General features: G+C 43.1%; 1 protein-coding gene across 3 annotated transcripts in view; it reads left to right on the forward strand.

Moving 5' to 3' along the window:
- The first annotated feature begins 1,112 nt into the window (after positions 1–1,112).
- RAB3C (RAB3C, member RAS oncogene family) overlaps positions 1,113–27,984 on the forward strand; it is a 218,572-nt gene continuing 191,700 nt past the window's right edge. The window contains exon 1 of one of the 3 annotated variants that reach the window (XM_043514715.1): positions 1,113–1,160. In XM_043514715.1, coding sequence (XP_043370650.1) covers positions 1,128–1,160 — 33 coding nt within the window. In that variant the 5' untranslated portion in view covers positions 1,113–1,127. Of the gene's footprint in view, positions 1,161–15,633; positions 15,796–16,398; positions 16,626–27,984 lie in introns of those variants that run through there. The other 2 variants (XM_038402675.2, XM_038402674.2) reach the window with 2 other exon arrangements.

The raw sequence follows: 27,984 nt of genomic DNA on the forward strand, positions 1-27,984 counted from the left end.
CATATTATGGGAATGATCTTGATGCACTAGAAAAAGTATGTCAAAGGCAGTTGAAGCTCATAATATCTGAAAGCGCTTTATGAAGGCAAAAAAGGACAGACATCCTCAGAACCAATTTTCAGCTAAGTTAAAGATCATACCATATCTGATTCAAAACAATTTCTACCCTGCCTGCCCAGAGAAGCCATCACTGGTCAAAGGGCAACCAGCTTAGTGTGAGTTTGGGAAGTGCAATTTCTTTTCTTTAAAATTAAGAAAAAAAGAAAGCAAGAAAGAAAGAAAGGAAGAGTCCATTTAGCTTATGCCATAGGAGGCAAAGATATTGATCTCCTGAAAGTACAGGATAGGATACAAGGTCTTAAAAGAAAAAGATACAGATTGCTGACCACAACTGGTGCAACATACTAACTTAAAAAAAGAAGATAGGCTGAAAATGAAGAACAGGTTAGTTTTAAAGCAGTCCAGACAGATTTCCTTTACTCAGGGGATATCTGGAATAAAGTGCTAAAGTCTGCACTGGAAGTAAGCACTGTACAGCAGCCCAAGAGGAAACTCAACATTTTAGCAAAAGAAGAGACAGAAGAGGATCACCATTGACTAGAGAGATAAGATTAAACTTTCTTACATTTATAAGAGCAAATTCTAGAAGGAATATATAGCAGGCTAAATTCTCTGCTGACTTCAGTGGAGCTGATTCAATTTGCATCCGCCCCCAGTTTCTCTTATTTTCCTGTTGCATGATCCAATTAATTATCCTCAAACTACCACCTCAGGGTCACCTAAAAGAGGTTCAGATCATGAGGCTGAACTGAGGACATGGTCCATAGAAAGTGCTCTATTTCGAAACATATCCTGGGAAAAGTTACCCATGAAAAGTCTATCTGGAATACAAAATACTGAGTTGTTGGCAGAGAAATAATAATGTCCTCGCTCTTTAGCTTGGTGAAGTTTAGTGCAATGCAAATTCATACAAATCTCACCGTGCTCATGAGTCACAATAATAAACTGTTGCTTCTCATTTCCTGCTGACAGAAAACCTTGTAGGAAGAGGCCTTACAGCTGATACACCTTTCCTAGTTCTGCACTGCTGCTGCTTCACCTTTTTTCCAGGAAAAGCACTGAAGATAATGCTTTCTGTTTTTTCGAGCACCCACAGTAAAGTAAGTGAACTCAACTTTAACTCATCTGTTTGCAGTGTTTTCTGAAAGCAATGCTGGGGGAGTTTCTCAAATTACGTTATGGTGACATTAAAGAGATGCATCACTATATTAGTCAGCCCCAATGTGACATCAGCCCTTACTAGGATTCCAGGAAAGGGCTGATTGGGAGGGAATAATGAGAGTAAGGCCTACATTCCACAGTATCCAAAATGCAACCCTTCTGCCAGGTGGTATTGGTAGCACCAAGGGCTGGGTTCAATACCTACAATTTCCTCTTAATATACAGACTAGAATTGGTTCAAGTCCCCAAACGGAAACCTTGGAAAACTGCTCACCACATCTGGGTGCCTCTGAGAAGCAATACTTCCTCATTCAAAAGCACAGAGTCCCCTAGGCTATGTCTAAACAGCAAAGAAAAAGCCACAGCTGGCCCATGCTAGCCAACTCATGCTCACGTGGCTTGGGCTGCAGGGCTGTTTCATTGCTGTGTAGACTTCCAGGCTTGGGTTGGAGAGGGTGGTCTAGGATCCTGCAAGGTGGGAGGGTCCCACATTTTGGGCTCCAGCCCAAGTCTGGAAATCTGCATAGCAATGAAACAGCCCTGCAGCCTGAGTTCCTGTCTGCTGGCACAGGCCAGTCATGGGCTTTTCTTTCCTGTGAAGACATCCCCCTAGACCCATAGACTTTTAGGCAAGAAGGGACCATCATGATCATCTAGTCTGACCTCCTGCACATTGCAGGCCACAGAACCTCGCCCACCCACTCCTGTAATAGACCCATAACAGGATATACTGATTAAAAGAGCAGGGAACACAGCATTAAGTGGGGGAAAACACTGCAACAATGATTCAAAAGTAAACACCCACCCCACCCTATATTGGGCAGCAGTCCTTTGCCTCAGTTTCCCCCCTTGCTGTGTGAAAGTCTGATGGATGAGTGTCTCTTTAACCAACAACTAACCTTTTCCCTCTGCTGCACCCCTCTATAGCACCACTCACTGTTGGTTGCTTGAGGCCAGGGAAGTCCCAGAATCCAGGGATGCATTGGAGAACGGGGGCTGAGCAATGCCTCCACTGCTGCTCACCATTGTCACTGCCATCTCTGCTTGCTGCTGCCTCTAGCAGCATTGCTTTGTTCTGAGGTTCCACCACTTGATCCAGTTCTTACGGACTTCACTGATCACCAGGAACCTCACTACTGCAGCCTCTGCATTGCCTTTCACCAGAACACTGTCCCCATGTCAAGTCTTGGGGGCTTAACCCCTTACTTAGACTAACTTATCAGTGATTTCAGCTCTAGTGATCAGTAGACTCAATTTCTTCAGACTTGTTTCTTCTTAATCACCTCTGTTTCTAAACACTAGATGATGAGGGTCAAATGGAATCTAGTATTTCTAAATAGAGTCCACACCATGAGGTAGGAACATCTATTCTCACCCACTATGTCCTGCACATACAGTTGACATTACTATCCCCACTTACCAAGCGAGGTGCAGTTTGAGTGACCCACTGAATTACAGTTCAAAACATATGTTTTAAATGTTCATGTCTGACTAGTGAATAATCGTGAAGGAAATCTTAGTGACAAATGAGATTAACTGCTGCAAATCTATACTTCATAGTTCTGAAACAGGATCCAGATCACCTTGTTTTACATTTACAACCTGCTATGAATAATAATATACTAAAATCTGAGGAAACTGATATTGCTTGAAGCAAATCCTGTCTCATGTATACACAAAGAATAATTCATAAACTGGAAAAAGTTTTTAATATAAATTAACACAATGCTGATTCAAGTAAAAGAACAGAATATTCTATTCAATGTCATATCTGAGTGTGTCATGGATGACTTTGCTTTGCCTTTGTTATGAAAGATTAATGGCAATGCCTTAATATGTATTAAGGAACATAATGTAACATAAAATATTGTTTTCTAGCATCTTGAATTTCCATGAGCAAATATTATGCTTTGAAGTAATTAATTTAAACTAATAACACCATGCTTTGTGTGTTACCTACAAAAACAAGTTAGAAGAATATTAATTAGTTTGCAAAGTCATATACTAGAAAGCTAGGAAACACAAGAATTTAGAAAAGGAGTACCCGTGGCACCTTAGAGACTAACAAATTTATTAGAGCATAAGCTTTCGTGAGCTACAGCCCACTTCATCGGATGCATTTGGTGGAAAAAGCAGAGGAGAGATTTATATACACACACACACAGAGAACATGAAACAATGGGTTTATCATACACACTGTAAAGGAGAGGTTTCAGAGTAGCAGCCGTGTTAGTCTGTATTCGCAAAAAGAAAAGGAGTACTTGTGGCACCTTAGAGACTAACAAATTTATTAGAGCATAAGCTTTCGTGAGCTACAGCTCACTTCATCAGATGCATTTGGTGGAAAAAACAGAGGAGAGATTTATATACACACACGCAGAGAACATGAAACAATGGGTTTATCATACACACTGTAAGGAGAGTGATCACTTAAGATAAGCCATCACCCACAGCAGGGGGGGGAAAGGAGGAAAACCTTCCATGGTGACAAGCAAGGTAGGCTAATTCCAGCAGTTAACAAGAATATCAGAGGAACAGTGGGGGGTGGGGTGGGGGGGAGAAATACCATGGGGAAATAGTTTTACTTTGTGTAATGACTCATCCATTCCCAGTCTCTATTCAAGCCTAAGTTAATTGTATCCAGTCTGTCCCCTTATCCCTATGCATTATTATGGAGTCTTTATTACATGATTACAAACTATGTTTTCCATTATTTTTGCCTCATTCAGTGCACAGGATGCATGGTGCTCAGAGAAGGAGGCAACTATTCAATATTTTTCTCCCCATTACTTAATCAGTTCCCCTCGATCTCATTTAGTACACACTATCCATCGCCTCTTCAATGAACATAGAAGTATTAATTTCCTCGTGGTCTTTTTCTAGACAGCTCCTCACTGTGATAGGAGTGCCTCACAAACATTCATCAGTTCTCTCCTGTAAGATAAGAGCATTATTATTCCTCATTTACAAAAGGGGAAGCTGAGACAAAGACTTCCTGGAGGCCATTAGTAGCAAAGCCAGGGAGTTAGTCAACCGAACTTCCAAACCCTGTGTTCATTCTTCCAGAGCACACTGCAGTGCCTGACACTTCAGTTGCCCTTGTGAGTGTTCAGCATTTCTGCAAACCAGGCCCTGATGTTTCAAGCTGGGCACCCAGAAAATGTGGACCATAGAACTAGTGCCATCTGCCACATTTTTGGTTTAAATGACTTGCTTAGCATCTCATCGGACGACTGTGGCAGAGGCAGAACTGGGGTTTCCTGAATAGCATTCATATTCCTTAGCTGCAGCCTATCCATCTTTTCTTACCTTCATTTGCCCTGATCTCTGCGCACCTTCCAATTTTTAGAGTGCAAGGCAGGCACCTACAAACAGCGTCATTCGCTACACAGCCCTGTTTCATTTGCTGAGCACTGTCCATCCTGTATTCTAAAGCAGGCTGTCTGCTCCTAGGGTTCCTGTACAAAGTGCCAGGTTTCAGAGTAGCAGCTGTGTTAGTCTGTATCTGCAAAAAGAACAGGAGTACTTGTGGCACCTTAGAGACTAACAAATTTATTTGAGCATAAGCTTTCGTGAGCTACAGCAAATACACTGCATGTATCCAATGAAGTGAGCTATAGCTCATGAAAGCTTATGCTCAAATAAATTTGTTAGTCTCTAAAGTGCCACAAGTACTCCTTTTCTTTGTACAAAGTGTGCGGTTGCTAATGCTGCTTTAGTAATGGTGTGGACTCATCCTTACATGAAAATGTCCATGTTCAGTTATTTTGGCACTTTGCAAGAATTTTGCTGTGACCAAAAGCAACAGAGGGGGAAAAGGAGATTTTCTGATTTCTGTCTTGGTCACATCTGAATGGAATTTCTTGGGAGGAGAAAAAAAAGACACTTTTTTGTCCTCACTGCTTTCTCCCTGCCAGATTTCAAAGGCCTGTTGCAGTGGAGGAGTTACAGATTCTGTAAAAAGGTCACAAGTCTCTCTTTTTATAATGGAAAAAATGTAGACAACCTAACTATAGTTTTGTTTTGTTTTTTTTTCTCTCCTGCTGGTAATAGCTCACCTTAACTGATCACTCTCGTTATAGTGTGTATGGTAACACCCATTGTTTCATGTTCTCTGTGTATATAAAATCTTCTTACTGTATTTTCCACTGCATGCATCCGATGAAGTGGGCTGTAGCCCACGAAAGATTATGCTCCAATAAATTTGTTAGTCTCTAAGGTGTCACAAGTACTCCTGTTCTTTTTGCGGATACAGACTAACACGGCTGCTACTCTGAAACCTAACTATAGTAGCCACTACCAGCTCCCCGCTACAGCGTGTGTGTGTGTTCCAGTTGAAACTGTGGAGCAAACTTAAAGTAGACAACAGATAATTAATCAAACTGGGATTTGAGTAAACATTTAAAGTACATATAACATCTCTACTATTGTGAAAAATATGATGAGATTTTTAAAGACGTGTCATTACCATTGGTGTTACCTGGTGCATAAGGCCAGGTTTGGGCCTTCTGCTTGAGTCTGAATTTCAGCCTAAGATTCTGAGCATCTGTAACTCCAGGTGAAAATTAATAAGATTTAAGGGGGCTCAGCATCTCGCAGAATAGGACCCTTAAATTTAGCACCAAAAAAGCCTACTCTTGATGTCTGCAATGAAACAGGACTAACATCTGAGTAGCCATGGTGATTTGTTTGTAAATATCTAGATCGAATAGAAAACTGAGTAGTGATGCTTTTTTTCATTTTCTTTTTTTTTTTCTTCCTGAGTAATCCATAGCTGAGGGTCCCTAAAATAGCTATTAGGTCACTTCCTGCCACAACAGACTCTTCTAACACAGCTGCACAGCATTCATTTGGAAGTGCTTGGTAAAATCACTCCACTAGCAGTAACAGTATTTCAGTCTTAAAGTGTGTATTAAATGAGAAACAGCAAGCAGAATTCAATTTATATTAGCTTTGAATGTGAATAACTTTCCTTGTCATTCACTTTTTAACTGAAATCTGCTGTCTGGTCAAATGGATTTTTGTTTAAAGCCACAATTTTATTTTATTTTTCTAACTCTTCTTCTTTCTTTACCTCAGTGTAGCTCCTGGACGGGGAACATTGAATCTCTAGCAGGAAAACTAGTGACTTTCTGTAGCAGTATTTGATCTAAAGGGGATTTATTCTGTGTGCAAAGTAACTTTTATTCATTATTGGGAGCTGCAGAATAGAACCCTGAGGGACAAAATGTGCCTTTAAAGGCACCCAGGCAACTCCCATTTATTGCATGGATATTTGACAAACTCTCTAGGTTTTTTTTTTTTACTGACCAATCTACCATTAAGGAAAAAGTAAATAATAGTCACCATTGGTAGGAGACCCTAAAACCCAGTGTTTAGTTCTCCCTCTCTTGGCTCTGCTACAGAAGTTAACACAGCTGAGCCCAGATCAGTGGATTTCTGCTGTGGTCCCATACTAATAATGATGTTGATGCACAAAGGATTTGATTAGGGGAATTGTGTGGTTGTAAGGACTGGTGGGCAATGGAGCCTTCCATCTCTAGATAATGGGACTGAATATGGTTCAGATCAGTAGTGACTCACTGTTGTCATATGATGGCTGTCCAAGACCATGTCAAATGATTTGGTAAAGGCTCATTGTCCTGCACGTCATACCAACCCACATCACAAAAACCATCACACTTGGCTGAGAAAGGTATGAGTGAACATGAAAAACAATCTACTTTTTCATACTTAGAATTAGTCTCTCTAGATTAGGACTGATTTTAGGCTGAGTGGTGTGGGAAAGCATGGACAGCAGAAGTACCCATTCCTTTTTTAAACAGATGGTTTAGGTTTAGAGGACTAGCACTCTGTATTACAGAGTGGCTGGCCCCTTTAAGTCAAGCAGGTCCAGCTCGGCTGATGACTAAGCAGGTGCATCCAGGTTTGGCCTAATGAGAGGCTGGGTGACACCTGAGTTAGAGGATAAGAAGAGAGCTGCACAGTGCCAGATGGGATGGAGGAAGTTGTAGAAGTATAGCCCCAGACAGGGCAGGAAAGGTCCCGAGCTCGCTCGCTCGCTCGCTCGCTCGCTCGCTCGCTCCTGTAGAGCGTACCCTGGGATGGTTGCCAAAAAGAGTAACTGGAAAGTTGCTTGGAACATTGAGGAAGAAGGTAGGCCCAGGGTGGACAGCTGAGGAATATAAAAAGACTGTGATAGCCTCCTATCCCAGGCTATCATTCTGGCCAACTATTTCATTTCTGAAGGAACACTGAGGGCCTGAGGCAATGGCGGTGGAGTATCTGAAGAACCTGGGGTGGAGAAGGGCTTGTCTGTGAATTTTAAGTTGGGGCATTAAGGCTTGCTTTAGGACTGTGGGCAGTGTTATCTGGAATATTAATGAATCTGCCACAGGGTTGCTTCCTAATGTGGAAAAAGGTGTTAGTGGAGTAATTGCTGAGTAACTTCTGGGAAGAGGTTGTCTCGTCATGGCTCTGGCCTAGTGGGCTACAGTTGGCCAGCAGAAAGTATTGTGAGATTGCCCCCTCTGAAACAGTCTGGCATAAGCAGAGGGCTTGTTACGAGACTTCCATAAGCAATAAATGTAAGCTTTATTTTAAGTACTCTTTTTTTTTTAATTTGTGGATGTCCTTACTCCTGCCATATATCCTTAAAGCTACATGCCCAATTCAAAATGTGGGATTTTTGTTGCATAACTCCCATAATGCTAATGGCCTATACTTCATAGGGAGGATACACTGCTTAGGCCCTACTCCCAAACTGTATGCAAATTTAATCACCAAGCTGCCCGTTCACTAACGTACTTGATGTAACTCTAACAACGTCACTAGTCCTATTTAAGCTACTTGCATGATTAAGTACTAGTCTAACATTAAACACGGGAGCAGTCCTATTGGTTCTGAATGTAAGTACTTTGTTGAATTGACCATCATGATCACCTAGTCTGACCTCTTGCACATTGCAGGCCACAGAACCTCACCCACCCACAAGTGTAATAGACCCCTAACCTCTGGCTGAGTTACTGAAGTCCTCAAATCATGGTTTAAAGACTTGAAGTTACAGAGAATCTACCATTTACACTAGTTTAAACCTCCAAGTAACCTGTGCCACATGCTGCAGAGGAAGGCGAAAGACCCTTGCCGCTAAGCAGGAGCCAAAGTGCACTCCATTCTCCATATCCTCTTTCAGATATATACCAGGACACAGAGATTCATACGGGTGGGAGTATTCAAGCATTGCTGTGGGTGGGACTCACTAGTTAAAGGCCTCAACAATTCCAATGCATGATGGTGAATACACCTATGCACCTGTGAACTACTCCATCAAGCTCCAATACACAAGGTGCAGCCAGTGCTGCACGGCTCAGACATAGGTGCTGGAACTAAGTGTGCTGCCGTATCCCCTGGCTTGAAGTGGTTTACATCATATACAGGGTTTACAGTTTGGTTTAATGGCTCTCAGCACCCCTACTATACAAATTATTCTAGCACTCCTGGGCTCAGGTGCAGATATCCAGAGAGTGAAAAACCAATGTCCAGGTGTTCTTTTTTCCTTACACACTGGGTAAACCATCACATGTGCTATGGGAGCAGCCAGGAAATGTAGCTGCATCTCTAAGTGCTGTGACCCAGTAGCCATGGCAACGACAGTGTTATGATAAATTACTCCAATGCTTGTTTCAGTCAGAAGCAGGACTCCAATAATTTACACTGTCCCTTCCTGCCCATGGAATCCAGAGCATTGTGCTACATTACTGCTTTATTGGCTCCATAGCTAAACAGGCACAAAAAATAAGGCCCAGTATATCTTTTATTCAAGAAAGATGTTTACATTGGCATGGATCCTTCAGGTGTCCTCCATTGTAATGTCACTGAATCCATTCTCCAGGCAGTTTGTGAAGCATTTTAATATGGTATACATAACAAAGCAGACTTCCATCTTCTACCTGTCAGTACTATCTCTCCCACCTTGTTGTTATAAAACAGCAGGCCGAAGCCTGTTCTTTAACATGCTCCACAGGTTCACTGGCTTTCCCAAATTTTGCTGGAAGATTTCCACCTCTTGCGTGAGAATAGCATTCCTCTCAGAGAAATCAGATGCTGGTTGGCTAATCATTGAGCTCAATGGGCCCTGAATGTGGTCAAGTTTCTTTGCAACTCCCACAAGACGACCTAAAATGCTGCATAGATAGCCAATTGATGCATTTTTGTCAATGGTCTAATATCAGTGCCAGAATTTTTTGTTCAGCTTGCCTCTGTTGGTGTCTGGGTTCTAGTTTGGGTAGTTCTGGGTATAGTCTCAGGGTCCTCCTCAGTGGATGTGTGTCTGGCTTGCTGGGATTCATGCTTGACAAAACCTAAGCTTTGTCAAGTTTCAATTCCAGATCCGCTGTCAGAAGAGGCAGTGACTGTATTTCAGAGCTGTATCTGGCAATTTGAGATTGTTCTCGATGGGTCTAGTGATTATATGACAAGAGACTGACCACTAAAAAGAAACCATCCTTGATATCTTTGTCTGCTATTTTGTTAGGCCAGCAATAACACCACAACTTGTTGGGAACTCTGCATCCTAAGTGTTTTTGTTACCTACTATAATTAAACAAAAATAACTTTAAAAATAAAGCAGTCCCTAATAAACAAATATATTTAAATAAATAGAGCTATGCGGGTAAAAGACGGTTAGAAAGATAAAGACTGTACTTAGGTGAAAGACCTTTTATCTCTTATGATTATTTTCTCTCCAAAGCCCAATTCCAGAATGAGTCAAATGGCAAACAAAAGTGAGAGATAAGAGAGAATACTGTATTCTAAAAGGTCACAGAAAAAATAACATTAAGGAAGATTGCACTGGAGAAAACATCATCAGAATACATGGGTGGTTCAAAATAACTGTTGTTATATACACAAAAGGAGAGTTAATTTACTTTTCCCTGAAACAGCAAACTTGAAAGGATGCATATGTTGATCAAACTATATTCTGAGAGAGAGAGGGGAATAGTGATCTTTATTTAAATGTATTTGTCTTCCCTCTGCCTTTTACTTTTGCTTTTCTCCTTTCTGTGGTTTTCCCTTATTTGTTGCTTTTAGAGGGTAATCTTTAATTTTAATGTTTTAAAATACATTTGAAACTGATCTTATTGTGTCCTGAGTGCTTCTATTTAGCCTATGGAGTAAAAGCACATCAGATTTGTATCTCTTTAGTATTTATTATGATCACCAGCAGCATGGTGGCATGTCCAATAGATAAATCAGGGAACAGTCAAGAAGCTGGGGTTCTATTCCCAGCTTTGCTGCAGATTTCCTGTGTAGTGTCCCCTTGGAGAATTCATGTAGGCAAATAAACTGCATTAGAGAGGGTGAAAATCTGTTTTCCTAAGATCTAACTGCTATACATTCAGATAATCAGAACTTACAATGCTATCTGAAGGATAAAGTGCATATATTAGATTAGCTTTTCTGGTGATATATTCATCAAGGGCTTGACTGAATAATGGTTGCACACAGGAGTAGTCACACAGCCAATAGTGTGTTTCTTTGTGTAAGAAAGTGCTTAACCAGGCGAGCAAGGGTTGTACAGTCTAGCCCCAAATATATTTGCAATATGCTCTCTGCTTCCAGCCCCCCTTTAGCTGACATAGCTATCCTTGCAATTGTTATAAATGTCTCCGCCTTTCTCCCCGACCCACAGATAACTTCCTTCTCTGCATTTTCGGAGACTCTGGAAGCTGAGCTCTTCTTACTGCTTCCTGTATAACGGCAGCTATCAGGGAGATCAGTCACTAATCCTGTGGCTGACAGTTTCTGCTGCCTGACTTCCTTCAAACAGTTGTTCCGCAGCAATGCAGGCTGCAGCCTTCATCATTGAAATTAGATACACATTTCCAGATGAAAAGACTTGTGCTATTTGTCATTAATATTTTATTTGCCAAATTTAGTCTATTTTCATCTGTTCACAAACATGTTTGAATTTCTAAGAACTTGCTCACTTTCTGTAAACATGTGGATCAAATTTATAAACAAACTTCAGGCTTTGGGAAATCTATTAACGGATTCCTTTGACTATTTGCTATTCATTATGGGTGGTGTGCCATTGCTGACCCTTACCTAAATCATGTGGTATTGCTTCTGCTCCCTAATTGCATGACTGGAACTTTTAAAACAGGAGAATAATGAATAGTAAATAATACATAGCAGAGACCCTTGCTTGAATGTGAATGTTCCTATTTGCACAGAGAACAGCCATTTCCCAAACATTGGTATGAACAAATAAGTCATTCATATGAATGCTTGCAAATAGCAAATCAAGAGGGGTGTGGTCATAAAGCAACCAGTCACTCAGAATGTGAGTGCATATTCATGACAGTTTTGTAGCATTTGCCCAGCTGTAGCACCTGCTTAAAGGGCTTATATACTGCAACCTGATTCCCTCAGATGATGGCACACAGTATGAAGCCAGCCAATTCATAACAACCTTCTATGCTAAAGGGAGTTTCAGAGATAGTATGTTCCAGAAACATTACAGCATTGTTAACCAGTGATTGGTTAAATGTTGTAGTGTCAGATCACCTTCTGGGGCAATGCTTTGTTTTCGAGACTGGAGTGCTGTCAATAGTTTACCACCAGTACAGCTGGCTGGCCTACAGTTCAAGTGTTTAGCTGTTGGTTATGACTATCATTGGGTTATTTAAGTCATCCCATGCCTGCAGACTCTCTCATTCCATCCACACAAGTTCATGAACAAAAAGTGAGCAACATAAAGCAGAACATGAAGGTGCCTGTTGGAAGACATATAATAAACAACACTAAGTGGCAAATCCCACCAATTTGCCCTACGCAAATTTCTTTGTCCCAGTAGTACAAAGGATAATACCTCATTATTGTTCCTAAAAATTTCTATGCCTCTTAAAGGAAGGAAGGAAGGAAGGAAGCAGAACAAATACATGAAAAAAGTTGTGTATGCTGACATACCATTTTTGTTGCTCAGGATGCAGTGAGGGTCCATATGTCACTGATTATTGGAAAACATAAAATTTTAATGAAAGAAAATCACACACACAAAATATAAAGACCAAAACATCCCACTTCATATTCTATTGATATAACCCCTTTAGAGAAAACTCTCAGCTAACAGATTGTTGTGAGTCTGTAAACTTTGAAGTAAGTATTAGGCTAAATTCAGGAATCTATCAAAACTTTAACCCTTTAATTCTCCAGCATAGTGTCTATATGGTGAATTCAGAGTACCTATTTCATAAGAAATTCTAGAGTCAAATCTCTGAGCATGCAGTCTGTTTCAAATACATTTAAGACTTAAAAGTATAACCATGCCCAAATGAGCAGCGTTTTACAAAAAAAAAAAAAATCTTGTGACATCATCTTCACACAACACACAGTCAACCGGTGGAACTCTTTGCCAGAGAATGTTGTGAAGGCCAAGACTATAAAAGAGTTCAAAACAGAACTAGATAAGTTCATGGAGGATAAGTCCATCAATGGCTATTAGCCAGGATGGGCAACGATGGTGTCCCTTGCCTGTTTGTCAGAAGCTGGGAATGAGCAACAGGGAAAGGATCACTTGATGATTACCTGTTCTCTTCATTCCCTCTGGGGCACCTGGCATTGGCCACTGTTGGTAGATAGGATACTGGGCTAGATGGACCTTTGGTCTGACTCAGTATGGCCGCTTTTTTGGTCTTTCCCAAACAAACCTGTAAAAGAATCTTAAAGGAGCCAACAGTGTTAAAATCTCTGTTTTCTCCCGTTGTAGTTGAGCACAAATATAATATACCTTGTTTTGACAGAGAACTGGCTTGCTCTATCTTCTTTCTTGTAAGACATTTACGTTGAATCAATACAAAATTTAAATCACAAACATTACAGACTTGGATCCCCCCCTCCACTTTCAAATTTAAGTATTGAATGGGGCCAATATTGCACATATTACAGATTGCATTTATTCTCCTCATGCTTCAAGTGACTGAAAGACAAATGTGAAGTGGTTCATGCAGAAAGAAATAATCAAATACATAAATACACTGCTCTTTCATGCCCTTGATAAAAACACTTCACTCCTATTTACATCCAAACATAGGGAAGCTGCTTTGGTCAGTCAGGGAAGAATTTTGAAGGAGCTGCACATGGTTGAAATGAAATCTCGCAGGCTCAGATATTTTTGTCACTATGTTCTGTATTTAAACCTTTGTCTATAGGTATTTACCAAATCTGTAGTATATATACCATATTTGTAGATAGTGAGATCTTTATGATAAATTGCTGTATTCAGACACATTCTCCATCTCTATGCGACAACTTCTAGCTTTCCAAACTTTTTAGCACCTTCACACTGTTGCCTTTCCAATGGTGTATCTGTTTTATTTCTCACCTTCAATATATACCAATTCTTAAAATTGTGACATTCATATGTATAGCGAAGCTGATTAGATGACTTTTAAAAGTTTCTAAAATTAAGTATATTTTCCTCTCCAGCAGAGAACTGATCATTTAGACCCAATATAATTGAGGGTTACAGGCTTTAGAGGCTCCGGGTTCTGAAAAACAATGCCCATAACAATGTTTTAAATGATCTCTTAAAATAAGAAAAATAATTTTTCTGTAACATATGTGGCATATGCAAAATACATGATGGTTTGCATAACATACAGGTTTTATTAGCCTTCATGTGGTATAACCTACGTAAATCATTTGTGACTGAGTTTCACCACTCATGAGTAATTCCAAACACATGCTGTAAAGACCTTTATAACCCACTGTCATAGTCTCTCTCATTCACTCTGTGTGTGTGTATGCATGTGCATGCCAATATTACATGGGGAAAGGAAAGTGGGTAAAAAGGTTAAAGAAATGGACTCTCAGTAAAAGGAGAAGATCAAAGAAAAACAAATGGTGGAAAATCTGGGGAAGATTGTAATTTTATTATTTGTCTACAGTAGTGCCATAAGACCCTCATCTGGGGTCAGGTCCATTGTACAAACACATGGTAAGAGACAGGCCCTATCCCAAATAGCTTAAAACAGAAAAGAGAAAAAAGGAGGATTGGGGGACTGAGGCGAAAGGAGTTGCCCCAGCAGGTCAATGTCAGAGGCAGGAATAGAACCTTATTCACTGGACATGCTGTCTCTTGAGATGTATATCAGACTTTTAATGTTAAATTCCACTCAAGGTCCTACAGGATTCTAGAAATTTTCTTGCACTAGGTTAGAGTATTCAGACAGTGATTCCAGGACATTTAAAGTATTTCTATCAATCTCCCAGATTAAGGCCATGGTTCACAAAGGGAGTAGTCCTTCTGAAGTCATTGCTTTTTTGTGCATGCTTGAAGTTGTGTGCTTACGTACCTTACTAACTTAGGGCCTGAGATCATGTGCACACACAGCTTCCCAGGACTGTGAGACTAGTATTTACAAACAGAAAAATGCTTCTCAGAAGCCCCAAGAGTCATCTCATTGTTCAAGAGTTGGTTGAGAACAACCACTTACCTTCCACACGGGAATAACAGTAGAGAAGTACTGCAGAGCTCAATATATAAAGCACTTGGAAAAAAAAAAGTGGAACAGGGAAGAAAATCTGTATTGAATTGTTGTTCGGCTATTTCTCTGCTGACTTACAAAATATAAATGCACTTGCATATAGAAAAACACATCAAATGCAAAAACTAATGCTAGTGCAAGTGCAGTGGTAAAACTGAGAAGGCATGAACCCAAAAGTAAGAAATTACAAAAAGTAGTGGAGTTTTAAGTGCAACAATAATTGCCAATCCAGGGCCTTGGTATTCTGAACTTTATATATAAAATCAGTACCTTATTAATTAAAGAAATTGGTTACATTTAGTATCAAGCAACTAGGAAGAACAACAAGGAAATATTTCAGGTTTCAGAGTAGCAGCCGTGTTAGTCTGTATTCGCAAAAAGAAAAGGAGTACTTGTGGCACCTTAGAGAGTAACAAATTTATTAGAGCATAAGCTTTCGTGAGCTACAGCTCACTTCATCGGATGCAACAAGGAAATAGTGTTCTCCTTTTTCAAATTCAGCCCACCAACCCCAACACTTGAAGCATTGATACTAGGGTTGGTAGAAGCACTGGAGAATACTGTAGGGACCCATATTGCAGAGGCAGAGAGTGAGAATAGGATGTAATTATTTCCCTGATCCTATGGCTGTATTTTGTTATGGTGATTAATGCCTGCATTTTATGTAACTTGCGTTGTGTAACTAACCCTGTGGCCTTTCCCTTCCCGTGCTGGTTGGTGGCTCTGAGTTAATGAATGGAAGAGGTGCCTGGAGGTTGGACCTGGGGGGTTGGGCTAATGCGAATTTTGCTGCTAAGCTTCCTAGGAGACGCTTGCTGCTGCTGCCACTTCCTTCCATCGCTGCTGCCTGCCTGAGTGAAAAGTCCTCCATCTACACCCTGACCTCAGCCCCTAAGCCCCAGCCAGCACTTGCTCCACCGAGTCACGTCTGGCCCGCTCCCTCTGCCCGTTCTGCCCTGCACCCCTTGCGGGCTATACTTGGGAACCACCTTCTCTGGCGTTGCCAATGGAACTGTACGGAAAGGTAAGACAGAGGGGCAGCCCCTCCCAACCGATCCAGCGTCTCTCTCCTTAGCCCATCTGGCCCTCTGTTGTCTTGCCAAACAAAGTATCCACCCAAATCACGGAGCTTTGTTCGCAAAGCTAGAAGCGGGGGCGAGGGGCGGTTAGACCCCAATCCCCTCAGCCGGCGGAAATGCGATGAGAATGAGAAACAATGTATAAACACTCCGGGCTGAACCGGTAACAGGCTGGCTTGCAGGGGATGAGGGGTTCGGGTTGGTTTGGGCGGAGGGAGGGGTGTAAAACCAAGGTGTCACGTGGAGCGCTAGGTCCCCGGCACTGCTGGACACCCCCCGGCTGCTCTGTGGGGCTGCTGCAGCGGGGCTACTCGGCCACTTCCAGCGCGCCAGCTGGGAGCGGAGTTTGCAGCGCTCCGCTCGGCTGGCTGCGCAGCCCCGGCACCTCTCTGCCCAGCCGCTGGACTGGGCGACACCCGCTCTAGCCTCCCCAGCGCCTCAGCACGCGGGGCTGGAGGAGGAGGAGGTAGGCGGGGCCCGCGCGGAGCTTTCTGGGAGTTGTAGTTCTTGCCCTTCCCGGGTTGCCTTTGCTCCCTGCCGCTGAAGGGAGCAGCGCGGACTACAGCTCCCATGGGCGGGCAGGGGGCGCCGGGTCAGCCGTGGGAGCGGCCGGAGGGACAGCGCCGGTGCTGATCCCGCCGCCGGTTTGTGAGCAAACGCCAGGGGAGCGCGCGGGGCGTGCTGTGGCCGCGCTCGCTGCTCGGCGGGACCCACCCGGCACGGGGAGGCAGCTGAAGGGCGCGGGCCGAGGATGAGGCACGAAGCTCCCATGCAGGTACCTCGCCGAAGGGGAGCGAGTGGGGAGCGAGCCGCCGGCGCTAAGGACACACACGGGGCGGCCAGCGGGCGGGCGGGACCGCTTGGGCCAGCCGCCGCCGAGCGATGGCGTTAGCGTTCGCTCACCTTGCGCTGCTGCGCCGAGCGGGGACCGAGCCCTGGTCTTGTGAACGCCGCTGGGGGCTTTGGGCTCCGCGGCTGGGGGCGAGCGAGTGTCGCTTCCGAGTTCCTCTGCGGTGGAAGGCGCCGCACGCCCCACATCGCCCCTTCGGACGGCTCTCCCTGCCTGCCCTGGGCTTGGCACTTGCCTGGCTCAGTGGCCCGCTCGCCTCAGGGCAATCCGCGCCCAGCGAGGCTTTGCACAGCTTGGGGGGGGGGCACTGACTGCAAATAATTCCCGTGCCTAGAGGCACTCAACTCAAACAGACGTGTCTGCCCGCTCGCTGCCGGTGCCGTTTCCCCACCCAGGCGGCGCTCGCTGCTGGAGAGGCGGGGGGCAGCTGTACGCCTCCTAGCACCCTGGCAGGCGCTGATGTCCTTTTGTGCCACTCGCACGCGGGGATAGGGCCAGGGAAAGCCCTCGATATTCAGCCCCCCCCCCCCAGTGCTTCGTTTTCTAGCCAGCCTCTGTGCTTGTGTTACTTTTAAAGATTTCTGATCAGATATGTGTGCTGCATTAGGAAGCGCATCAATCTCTTCCGTTATTAAGCTCCTTTGTGACTGAATCTAAACTCCCCTGCAAGTGAATTAATTATAAGTGGGGGGGGGGGGGGGTTGGTGGGGTGTGTGTGTGTGTGGGAGGGAGAAATATGCAATGAGTTCTTCGCTGCAGGCAAAGCAAGTTAACTGGAAATGGCTATCTGTTTATTAAATAGGCAGTTATCCATCTGCACCAAAGGATGATGTCTTGTTGACAGAATTTGAGATAAGAATAGGATACCCCTTTCGTAATTGTTTTGTGTAGGGAAAAATCTAACTATTTGCAGAGGAGAAGAGATGGATATTCAGATATTATTAATTGACATTGTCATGCACTGTTGTTTTGATAGCCTCAGGGTAGTTGTTGTTTCAAATCCATTTACATTAAATTACTTAATTTATTTTGTATTATTTGTATTATTTATTTATATTGCCATAGCACGTAAGATCTCAAGTCATGAACCAGAACTCCATGATGTACATCTGAACATAGGATTTTTAATGGAAAATCAATCATGTTTACATTAGTAGCAATTAATCATATTGATATATAATTTAACTAACCTGTTTACAGTTGTGCTGTAAGTTACGTTTTGAAGTGCAGCCATGGCAGTATATGGTCTCTTTCAGTATTTATGGTATTGTTGCTATTATCTTGTGTAGCTACTGTAACAGTAGTAGAACTTCAACATGAAAGGGGTGAAATATGAATCCTTTTAATATAAATGGACAAAAAGACAGCTAAAATATTGGGTAACACTGCTCTGAATCCCACAATTGAAGCTGTATTTATTTGACTTTGAAAAGTGAATAATAAACCTATAAATCCTTGTTAGATCAATTTGTTTATATGTCACATGCTGAAATCTTTCAGCCAAAGAGGTACATTAGAAATAAACCAATCTACCGTAAGCATTTCTATCAGTTTTCTGGGTAGAGAGCAGAGTTAGTTACGATGCTGTTTAAAATACAGAGTTCTATTTGGTTAGTACATGAGTATTTTCACTGTGTTCTTTACTCTTAAGTATATTTACATATTAAAATAATATTTTGAATTAAATGATTTTGGAGATCCTTTTGCAGAAAAATAGGTTTATATATTACAATGAAAATAGAAGATTTTGCTAGTCAGTGGAAGAAAGTGAATGTTAGGTTCCTATTGGATTAGTTATGTATCACAGATGTTGGATTTATTGGGCAAAAGCTTGTTAAAAATATAGAAACAAAATGATTGTACAAAACTAAAGACAATTATAAAGAAATAAAAATCCAGGATCTGTAAACATATATTTGTCATTATGTTAAAATCACATCTTGATTTTTTATGAGCAGGCAAATATGAGATTGTTACTGCAAATATAATTGTCCATTGTTGTCAAAAAGAGTGGAAAACAGTGCCTTAGTATAAAAATGACAAAAAGGAGCTATAAACAAGGGTAATTTTTTTTCTTAAAGGTTGGTGAAAGGACAAATGTATATTTCAGCATGTCTTATCCAAAACTATAATTGCACAGCATCTGGGTTTCTCCAAGATATGAAAATGCAATCAGGCAGATTAATTAAGATTAGTTTTCATTTCCATTTAGAGGCTTCAATTCAAATGCTTCCTTCCATGACCCCCAACATGTCTAAAAACCATTTTTATTAAACCTTCAAGCAAAATAAAATTCTGCTGTGGGATCTTCTTCTAAAGAGACATTTTTTTTTCCTAACTCTAATTTAGTACAGTTCACAGTCCTTGTCCAAATGAGATTTTGGATTGACTGAACTAATTGCCCGCTTTACTTATTTTATCTGTAAAGGAAGACTTAGTTACCAGGTTTCCTGTCTTAAACACATGAAACATCTCTTTCTTTAAGCTCCACAGCTTTATAAAACAGTCTGTTATAGAGTAAATGTAATTCTCTATTGCTAAAATCTCTCAGTTGCAAACAAACAGGAAGAAAGATGAATTGTGTCTATTGATCAAGAAGAAAACCAAGTCACCAGGCAGCATAACTAGTTTTTCCTTTACAAATCAACTAATAATTAAACATAATCTGAAAATATAATAAAAGATGAGATAATGGGCCATCTCAGTGGTACTGATCTTTTTTGCATGCACAAGATCCTTGTTTAAATCCCAAACACAGTCTATTTGTCTTTGGGCCAACGAGGTCTAAGATGCCTGGAGAGGAAGGACTCTCAATGCTTGTGTATAAAACTATATGCAATATACCCATGTGCACATACATCACTGCCCTCTGCCAGATGGAATCAGATGTACTCAGGAGTTTGTGATGATTTTTTATTACCATTTTAATCACAAGTTTAAAAAAGAAAATAGATGTCTTAATATTACTAACAGCTAGATGGAGGATTGTGGTTTTGAAAGCAATAGTGCTGCATTCTGTTCACTGTGCCACATAAAAGCAGTGTGGCTAGCATGTGAGGTGGCTGTATGCATGCAGACATAGATTGTAGGAGGTGAATAAGCATGTATTGTTCAATCCTGATTTATATAGCTGATTAAGGAGTGGGAATAAAGGCTTGAAAAGGAGTTTTGCCTGGTTAGAATCATATTGGCTGAGATTTGGGACTGTGATGGAAGGGGTAGACTGTTATATTAGTGATGAGTAAACAGGTTTGGAAGAAATAGAAGTGCTAACCTCTTTTCAAATATCATAGAACTGGAAGGGACCTTGAGAGGTCATGTAGTCCAGTCCCCTGCACTCAAGGCAGGACTAAGTATTATGTAGACCATCCCTGACAGGCCTTTGTCCCTGCTCTTAAAAATCCCCAATGGTGGAGATTCCACCATCTCCCTAGGCAATTTATTCCAGTGCTTAACCACTCTGAAAGGAAGTTTTTCCTGATGTCCAAAACTGCCCTTGCTGCAATTTAAGCCCATTGCTTCTTGTCCTATCCTCAGACATTAAGAACAATTTTTTCTCCCTCCTCCTTGTAACAATCTTTTATGTACATGAAAACTTATGTCCCCCTCAGTCTTCTCTTCTCCAGACTAAACAAACCCAGTTTTTTCAATCTTCCCTCACAGGTCATGTTTTCTAAACCTTTAACCATTTTTCTTGCTCTTTGGACTTTCTCCAATTTGTCCACATCTTTCCTGAAATGTGGCACCCAGAACTGGACACAATACTCCAGTTGAGGCCTAATCAGCGCAGAGTAGAGCAGAAGAATTACTTATGTCTTGCTTACAATACTCCTGCTAATACATCCCAGAATTATGTTTGCTTTTTTTGCAACAGAGTTACACTGTTGACTCATATTTAATTTGTGATCCACTATGACTCCCAGCTCACTTTCCGCAGTACTCCTTCCCAGGCAGTCATTTCCCCATTTTGTATATGTGCAACTGATTGTACCTTCCTAAGTGGAGTACTTTGCATTTGTCCTTATTGAATTTCATCCTATTTACTTCTGACCATTTCTTCAGATCATTTTGAATTTTAATCTTATCTTTCAAAGCACTTGCAACTCCTCCCAGCTACATGCCATCTGCAGACTTTAAGTATACTCTCTGCCATTATCTAAATCATTCATGAAGACATTGAACAGAACTGGACCCAGAACTGATCCGTGCGGGACCACTCATTATGCCCTTCCAACATGACTCTGAACCACTGATAACCACTCTTGGGGAATGATTTTGCAACCATTTATGCACCCACCTTATAGTAGCTCCATATAGGTTGTATTTTCCTAGGTTTCTTTATGAAAAGGTCATGCAAGACAGTATCAAGAGCCCTACCAAAGTATTTTCCTCACATCTCCCAACAATTCTCTCTAGCTTTCCTGATATTCTGCAAATTCAACTGGAAGGTCTCAATAGTTTAGGCATTTTTTCCCCCTGGACTGGCTGCTGCATTCAGTGTTTGTATGATCCTGCACCCTTTTGGAATTAGAGGCATGCAATGCATTCTGGGGCACACCTGACCTCAGGAGGCCTCAGAGCATGTGAGATCAGAAGATGGCAATTGGCTTAACAGGGAATGCCAGATCTGCTGAGTCCCTACCAGGTACATGGCAGGTCATGAGATCAGAACAATGGACCTATTGAAGCTGGTTGAGCTGCAGAGAGAAGGGGGTTAAGAGGGAGTCAGTAAAAGCAGCGTGTGAATTTATCTCTACCAAGGAAGGAAATAAGCATATTTTCCTCAGAGCTTTTCACATCCTGCTGCCACCAGTGATGGTTGTACTCCTACAAAAATGAACAAAACAAGGCTATGCTGGCTTCTACTGCATTAGAAATACATCAAAATAAAATGAAGGACAACAGCAGAAGGGGAAAGGAAATGCTATTTCTACGCTCTTTGGAGGCTACTACAAAACTGATGAATAAAGCCAAATAAAAGCTATAAAAGTACAGCAGTTAACGTGGCCATGTGCAAAACTATCTGATCCTTCCAAGTTTGTTTAATTTTCTGATAACAGGAAATGTTGTTCCTGGAGAGATGCATGTAAAATTTTCCACACATTTTAAATGACATTGTGGATCTTGACTGCCTGACTGGCTAGGAGTATGTTCACATATTGTACACAGAATGTTTAGTTGCAAGGGTGGGTTTCTTGCTGAGGATGCAGGCATGCATTTCTGTGCTATGGACTAGGCCGCTCCTCAGAATATGTCTGTCTTAAACAACATCAGTGAAGCCTCTTACAAACATTGTGAGGCTGCCTCCCATGATTTGTTGACAGGAGGCGCAAACGGAGGCAGGTACTTGCAAACTTGTCTGCTTTGCTGGAGAAAACATATTAAGGTCACCCGTCTAATAGTACTTTGCAGTTCTAATAGCACCTTCCATCTGTAGCTGTCACTGTGCCGTACCTACATTGATGAATGAAACCCCAAAACCCCTCAGAGGCAGGTAAGCATCCTCTGATATTGCTAAGTATAGTTATCTCCCTTTGACCCCTGGGGAAGCAAAGCGACAAAGAGGTTAAGGTCACATAGGCAGTCTATGTTAGAGAGAGGAATAGAACCCCGAACTCCTGATTTCCAGGTCTATGCTTTAAAGACAAGACCATCCTTCTCATCATGATTATGCCAGCCTGCCATAGAGGGCATGAAGGAATCTTGTGTATGAGTCTCCTGGTCGCATTTTAGCCATTTTAGAAAAGAGATGGAGCTTGCACGTCAAGGCCAGATTGAGCAGTGATTTACATTCCATATATTCCCATCTAGCCCAGACTGTAAGTCATGTCTGAACTTGGCCTATTATTTCTCATTGCTGAAACTGTTTTTATCATTGTTCTAACTATGAATATGCCTGACTATTAATAGAAAAAGTAAAGGAACCACAGCATGCTTTCAGGTGTGAGGAATTATCATGTCAGTGGGGTGAGTGGGAGGTTGTTTCTTTGTAGTAAATAGTAGTAATTCTTGAATCAGAGGGTGTCATTATATATATAGAAAGGAAATGCTGTTCTTTGAAACATTCTATAAATCATAACTGAAGAAACCAACTAGTGTCTGTCCTTGCGAGGGGGAGAAATGGGATTCTTCCTACTCACAATAGTAGGCTTTGCTTTTCTCAAGAAAATATTATTTTTATAATTATATAAAAGAAAATGTTTGTAAAATATATAAAGGAATGAGCCCAGACATGTCCTGGCCAATCAGCAATGTTGTCCTTTTCATCTTATTTTGCATGGGGGCTTCATTCTGTATGGCACAAGTGCAGAGTGTTCCATGCATATAAAGGCTAGATGAAGTGATAAGCATCACAAAGAGTTCAGGCAAACTCAGTCCTGCCTTAATGAGAATATTGTTGCACAGCCATCAGTTTTGTCTAGGAGTAGGGTCCTGTAAGGCCAAACAAAGGAACATGACTAAGTACCTCGTTAGCATGGTGAGTGATGCATGTAAACCCATATCTCTTCAAGCACCCTCATTCAGGGATTGGTTATTGAGCCTATATTTTTTAACATTTTTATCAAAGACCTGGAAGAGAACATAAAATCATCACTGATAAAGTTTGCAGATGACAAAAATTTGAGAAGTGGTAAATAATGAAGAGGACAGGTCATTTGTACAGCATGATCTAGATTGCTTGGTGTGCTGGGCACAAGCAAACAATATGCATTTTAATAAAGCCAAAATGTGAATGTGTATCTAGGAACAAACAATGTAAGCTATACTTTCAGAATAGGGGACTCTATTCTGGGAGGCAGTGACTGAAAAATATTTGGGGGTCCTGGAGGATAATCAGCTGAACATGAGCTCCCACTGTGATATGGCCCAAATCGCTTATGCAATCTTTGGATGCATAAACAGGGGAATAATTTGGCACTGGTGCAATCACCTGCTAGAATCTGTGTCTAGTTCTGTTGTCCACAATTCAAGAAGGTTGTTGTTGATAAATTGGAGAGGGTTCAGAGAAGAGTCACAAGAATGATTAAAGAATTAGAAAACATGCCTTGTAGTAATGGAGTCAAGGAGCTCAATCTGTTAGTTTAAGAAAGAGAAGGCTAAGGAATGACTTGATCGCAGTCTATAATTACCAAATGGGAACAAATAGTTGATAATGGGCTTTTCAGTTTGGCAGAGAAAGGCACAGAGTAATAAAATCCAAGGTCTAGACGTTGAACTAGACAAATTCGGACTGGAAATAAGGTATAATTTTTTTCCCCATGAGGGTAATTAAACAATAAACAATTTACCAAAGCTTGTGATGGATTCTCCATCACTGCACATTTTAAAATCAAGGTTGGATTTTTTTGAAGAGAGGCTGTAGTTCAAAAGGAATCATTTTGTGGAAGTTCTATAGCCTGTGTTATACACTTATATAGGAGGTCAGACTAGATGATCACAGTGGTCCCTTCTAGCCTTGGAATCTATGACTCTGTTCTCAGCCCAGGCCACCACACTTTTTCACTTAGTATTTGTGGGAATAAGAAAACAGATGCCCATATGATTTGAAACTTACTTCCATGCAGTGCATAGGATTATGCCTACTGTTTATGCTTGCTTATGCCCTGTGTACTGAGGTTGTGGCCTCCCTTCAAGACAGAGGGGGAGGAACCACCCTCTCTGCCCAAGTGGGCCTAGCCAGGTTGTGTTGCCCCTCCCACCGGAAGTATAAAGGGTAGGGCGTCCAGCTCAGTTGGGGCTGAGACACCAGGGAAGCAGATGGATTCTGCTCGCTCCCGGCTGCTGACTCTGCTGCCAAGCCCAGCGACACCCTACCTGATGGGGAACATGGTGTCTTTCGCAGACCTACCAGGACTGCCACTGGCCACCTACCTGAGATGGAAGATGCCCGATGGTTCCCGGAGACGAGGGGAGGAGGTGGTTCAGGGACAGCCGACTTCACTCTGGCTGTAGCACTCCCTGAAGCATGGTCAGCATGTTGCAGATGGATCCCCGTTGACCCCGTGGTGGACCACTCTGCCACTGTTATGGCCCTGGGTTGGGGCCCAGTGGAGTAGGGTGGGCCCAGGCCCCGCCCCACCCCACCCCTGGGGTGGCAACTGCCCTTCTCCAGGCGAAGAGGCCTGCATTTGTCAGCCAGCCACCGGAGCTAGGACACCTGACTCCTGGGGCTGTTGCGCTATGCCTGCACCAAGGGCCCAGGGCTAATTGACTACTGGATTTGTTCTGCCTCTGCGTCGAGAGCTAATTGACTATTGTGTTTGCTCTGTCCCTGCATCAGGGACTTGGAGCCTAAGTGACTTGTGGGTGTTTGCTCTGCCTCTGCATTCAGAGCTCAGAGCTAACTGACTCCTGGGTTTGTTCTGCCCTTGTTCTACAAGCTTCAGAGCTGATTGGCTCCAGAGTTTGCTGTGCCCCTGCTTAAAGAGCCGAGGACCCAAAGACTACTGGGTTTACTCAGCCCCTGTTTAAAGGGCCCAGGGACTATAGACTGTTGGCTGCTCTCTGGCCCTTAGCCTGGAGCGGCCTACGGACTCCTGGGAATCCCTATTCCTGCCTAAGGGCCAGAGCCAGTTGATTATCAGGGGGTTTAGCCCTGTTGGACCAAAAAAGCACCTAGCTCAAGCACCGTTATGCCATTAGTATTTCAATATTTTTAAAAATTGAGGTGCTCCAATGGAAGGTGCCATCTAAGTGCAAAGGAGAAAGTAGCAGATTTTCACTCTATTTTACAGAAAGGCAAACATATGAAGGCACCTTTTTTATTCATGTGCGTCTTACTCTGGTGGATCTAAAAGTATCTGCTGAATATTAAGCTGTTCAGTGAACAGTTAATGGAACCTGTGACAGGGTAGAACTCACCACCACAGCACCTCCTGCTGGCCATCCTGGGAATTAGCTCTCCTTTCTCTGGAGTGCCCTCGTCTAGTGGTGTCTTGCCCATTGTCACTCTCACCTCCACCTCTAGGACCCACATCTCTTCCTAGACCATGGCATCCTCTTCTGGACCCACAGGCCTCCAGTGGTGTCCCAGTCAGTCCTTTCCCCCCTTCCGAGGGACTGACAGTCTTTAGTCCAACTGCTTGCCTCACTGGCAAACTGCAATCCTGATTCTAGCTGCTTGTTTTAGTAGCAAACTGCAGTCCATTCACCAGCCACTCCCCTTAGTGGCAAGTGGGGGCAATGAGAGGGGGGAACCCAGGCCCACCCCCTACTCCAGGTCCTGACCCAGCTAGCAGCCACATACTGCACCTCCTCCAACTTGGCCATCTCCTTCCCTGGGCCACTTCCCCACAATCCTAGCACCTTCTCCGCCCTTGTACCAGGGCCTCAGTCTAGCAGCTGGCAGCCTGGAGCTTTCTCCTACTCTGCTGACCCTCCCCTTGCCAGTACTGCTCTGTCCATGGAACTCTAGCCTTCTAAGCAGTCAGTCCTCCTCCCTCACCCTTTAGGGAATGACTGCCCCCTCCTCTGCTCAGCATCCCCTTCTTATATGGGCCAGCCTGGCCCTGATTGGCTGTTACAATAAAGCTTCTCCTGATTGGCTGGCACTATAAGCCTTTTCTTCATTGGCTGCCTCCCGCGCAGCCTTCCCAGGGTGGCTTTAACCCCTTACATACCAGTGAGGGACAACGACCCCATCACAGAACCCTATAAGAAATAACTTATTTTGTAAATAGTTGTTGTGAATAACCAAGTGTCGACTTGTGGTCATGAGAAGCTTTTTATGTGTTGCTAAAAGTAAAATGTATCTGATGTCTGACATCCTTTGAATGGTCTAAGCCCATACTCTAGGAAGAGATGTACCTAAAGGTAGCACATCCCTGCGGCCCACTGCTTCCCGCAGCTCCCATTGGCCGAGAACGGTGAGTCGCCGCCACTGGGAGCTGCAGGGGGCCATGCCTGCAAATGGTTAACATCAGCAAAATGTCTCGCGGCCCGCAATCAGATCACCCTGATGGGCCGCATGTGGCCTGCGGGCTGCAGGTTGCCCACCAATGCACTAGGCTGTTTGTCATGTTGAGGTTTTGAAAACAGACAAATTTGCTACAGCCACTATCTTCTTTGTCTTTTTTCTTCCCATTGGTGTATTTGGCACTGAATAAACATCCCTGGAAATGGAATTTCTTTGATTATCCACAGAATGGTGTCCCATGAGCAACACAGGCAGTAGCAGTGCCTTCAAACTCCTCTGCCTATGTGTCTGAACCCTAACAGCAAGGGAACCACTGCTAGGAGAGAGAAAATGTATTTCATGGGGTGTAGTCGTACTTCAAGAAATGTGATAGTTTGTACTTCAGAGATTTTTGGGAGCATAAATTCCCAGCAGTATGCAATTAATTAAGGGGAGCACTATGTATCATTCTCTGTAATCCTCCCATGCTTCCCACAAATTTGCCAAGCTCAGAAGTAGGAAATTAGTCATTTACATCTTTTGCCTTCCACACTCATAGCTAGAATAAGTATGCATACTCTTAATCTCCAGAAATAAAAAGAGGGGTGTAATTCTAGTATGGATATGTCCAGTTTGCCCAGTACTCTGTCTGATATATAGTACCTATACTCCAGGCCATGGGTGGTAGGTATAATAGGCCAGGGGAGGCTCTGCCTCTCCCAATGCTGCCATGGCCACTGGACCCCCAGTTGCGAGGTTTGGCGGTGAAGTTTTCACTTTATTATGCCCCATGCAGGTTCTGGGGCAGCTGAGGAGGCAAATACTATCTCCTCAGCCACCCCGGAACCTGCATGAGGCATATCAAAAAGCGTCTTCTACAGATGCTTTCCCCGGGTGGAAGGGCAGGTTGGGTCCGGGGAGGGGAGGCACAGCTGCGGCCAGCCCCAAGCTCCTCCAGGCGAGGGCTCCTCCGGTCGGGGCTTTGGCCTCCCGGGCCGGGGAAGGGGGCTCTCTGGCCATGTGTGTGTATCGGGGGCACAGAGGGTCTCGTGGCTCCGGCCGTGGGGAGGCGATGGGTGTAAGTGGCGAAGCTGAGGGCTAGTTTTCCCAGAGTGGGGCTCCACCCACTGCCCATGCTCCAGGCTTCTGATTCTCTAGTGGAGTGTTGCTCCTCCAGAGTTTCTATTACTCAGCCACTGTAAGAACCCACGGGCTGAGAACTGGGGTCTGGAGGGTTTGATGGCAGCTCTGCTTCCTTTCAGGGGCCAGATATGATTGCCATCAAGAGGAATTGAGAGACTAAGCTCTCCAGGAAATCCCATGCAAAGGGGCATGAGCAACAGCTCTCCATGATTCCCTGATTGGCTGGCACACTGTATATAAACCAGG

This window comes from Dermochelys coriacea, chromosome 5, assembly GCF_009764565.3.
Source record: "Dermochelys coriacea isolate rDerCor1 chromosome 5, rDerCor1.pri.v4, whole genome shotgun sequence".
Lineage (NCBI taxonomy): Eukaryota > Metazoa > Chordata > Testudines > Dermochelyidae > Dermochelys > Dermochelys coriacea.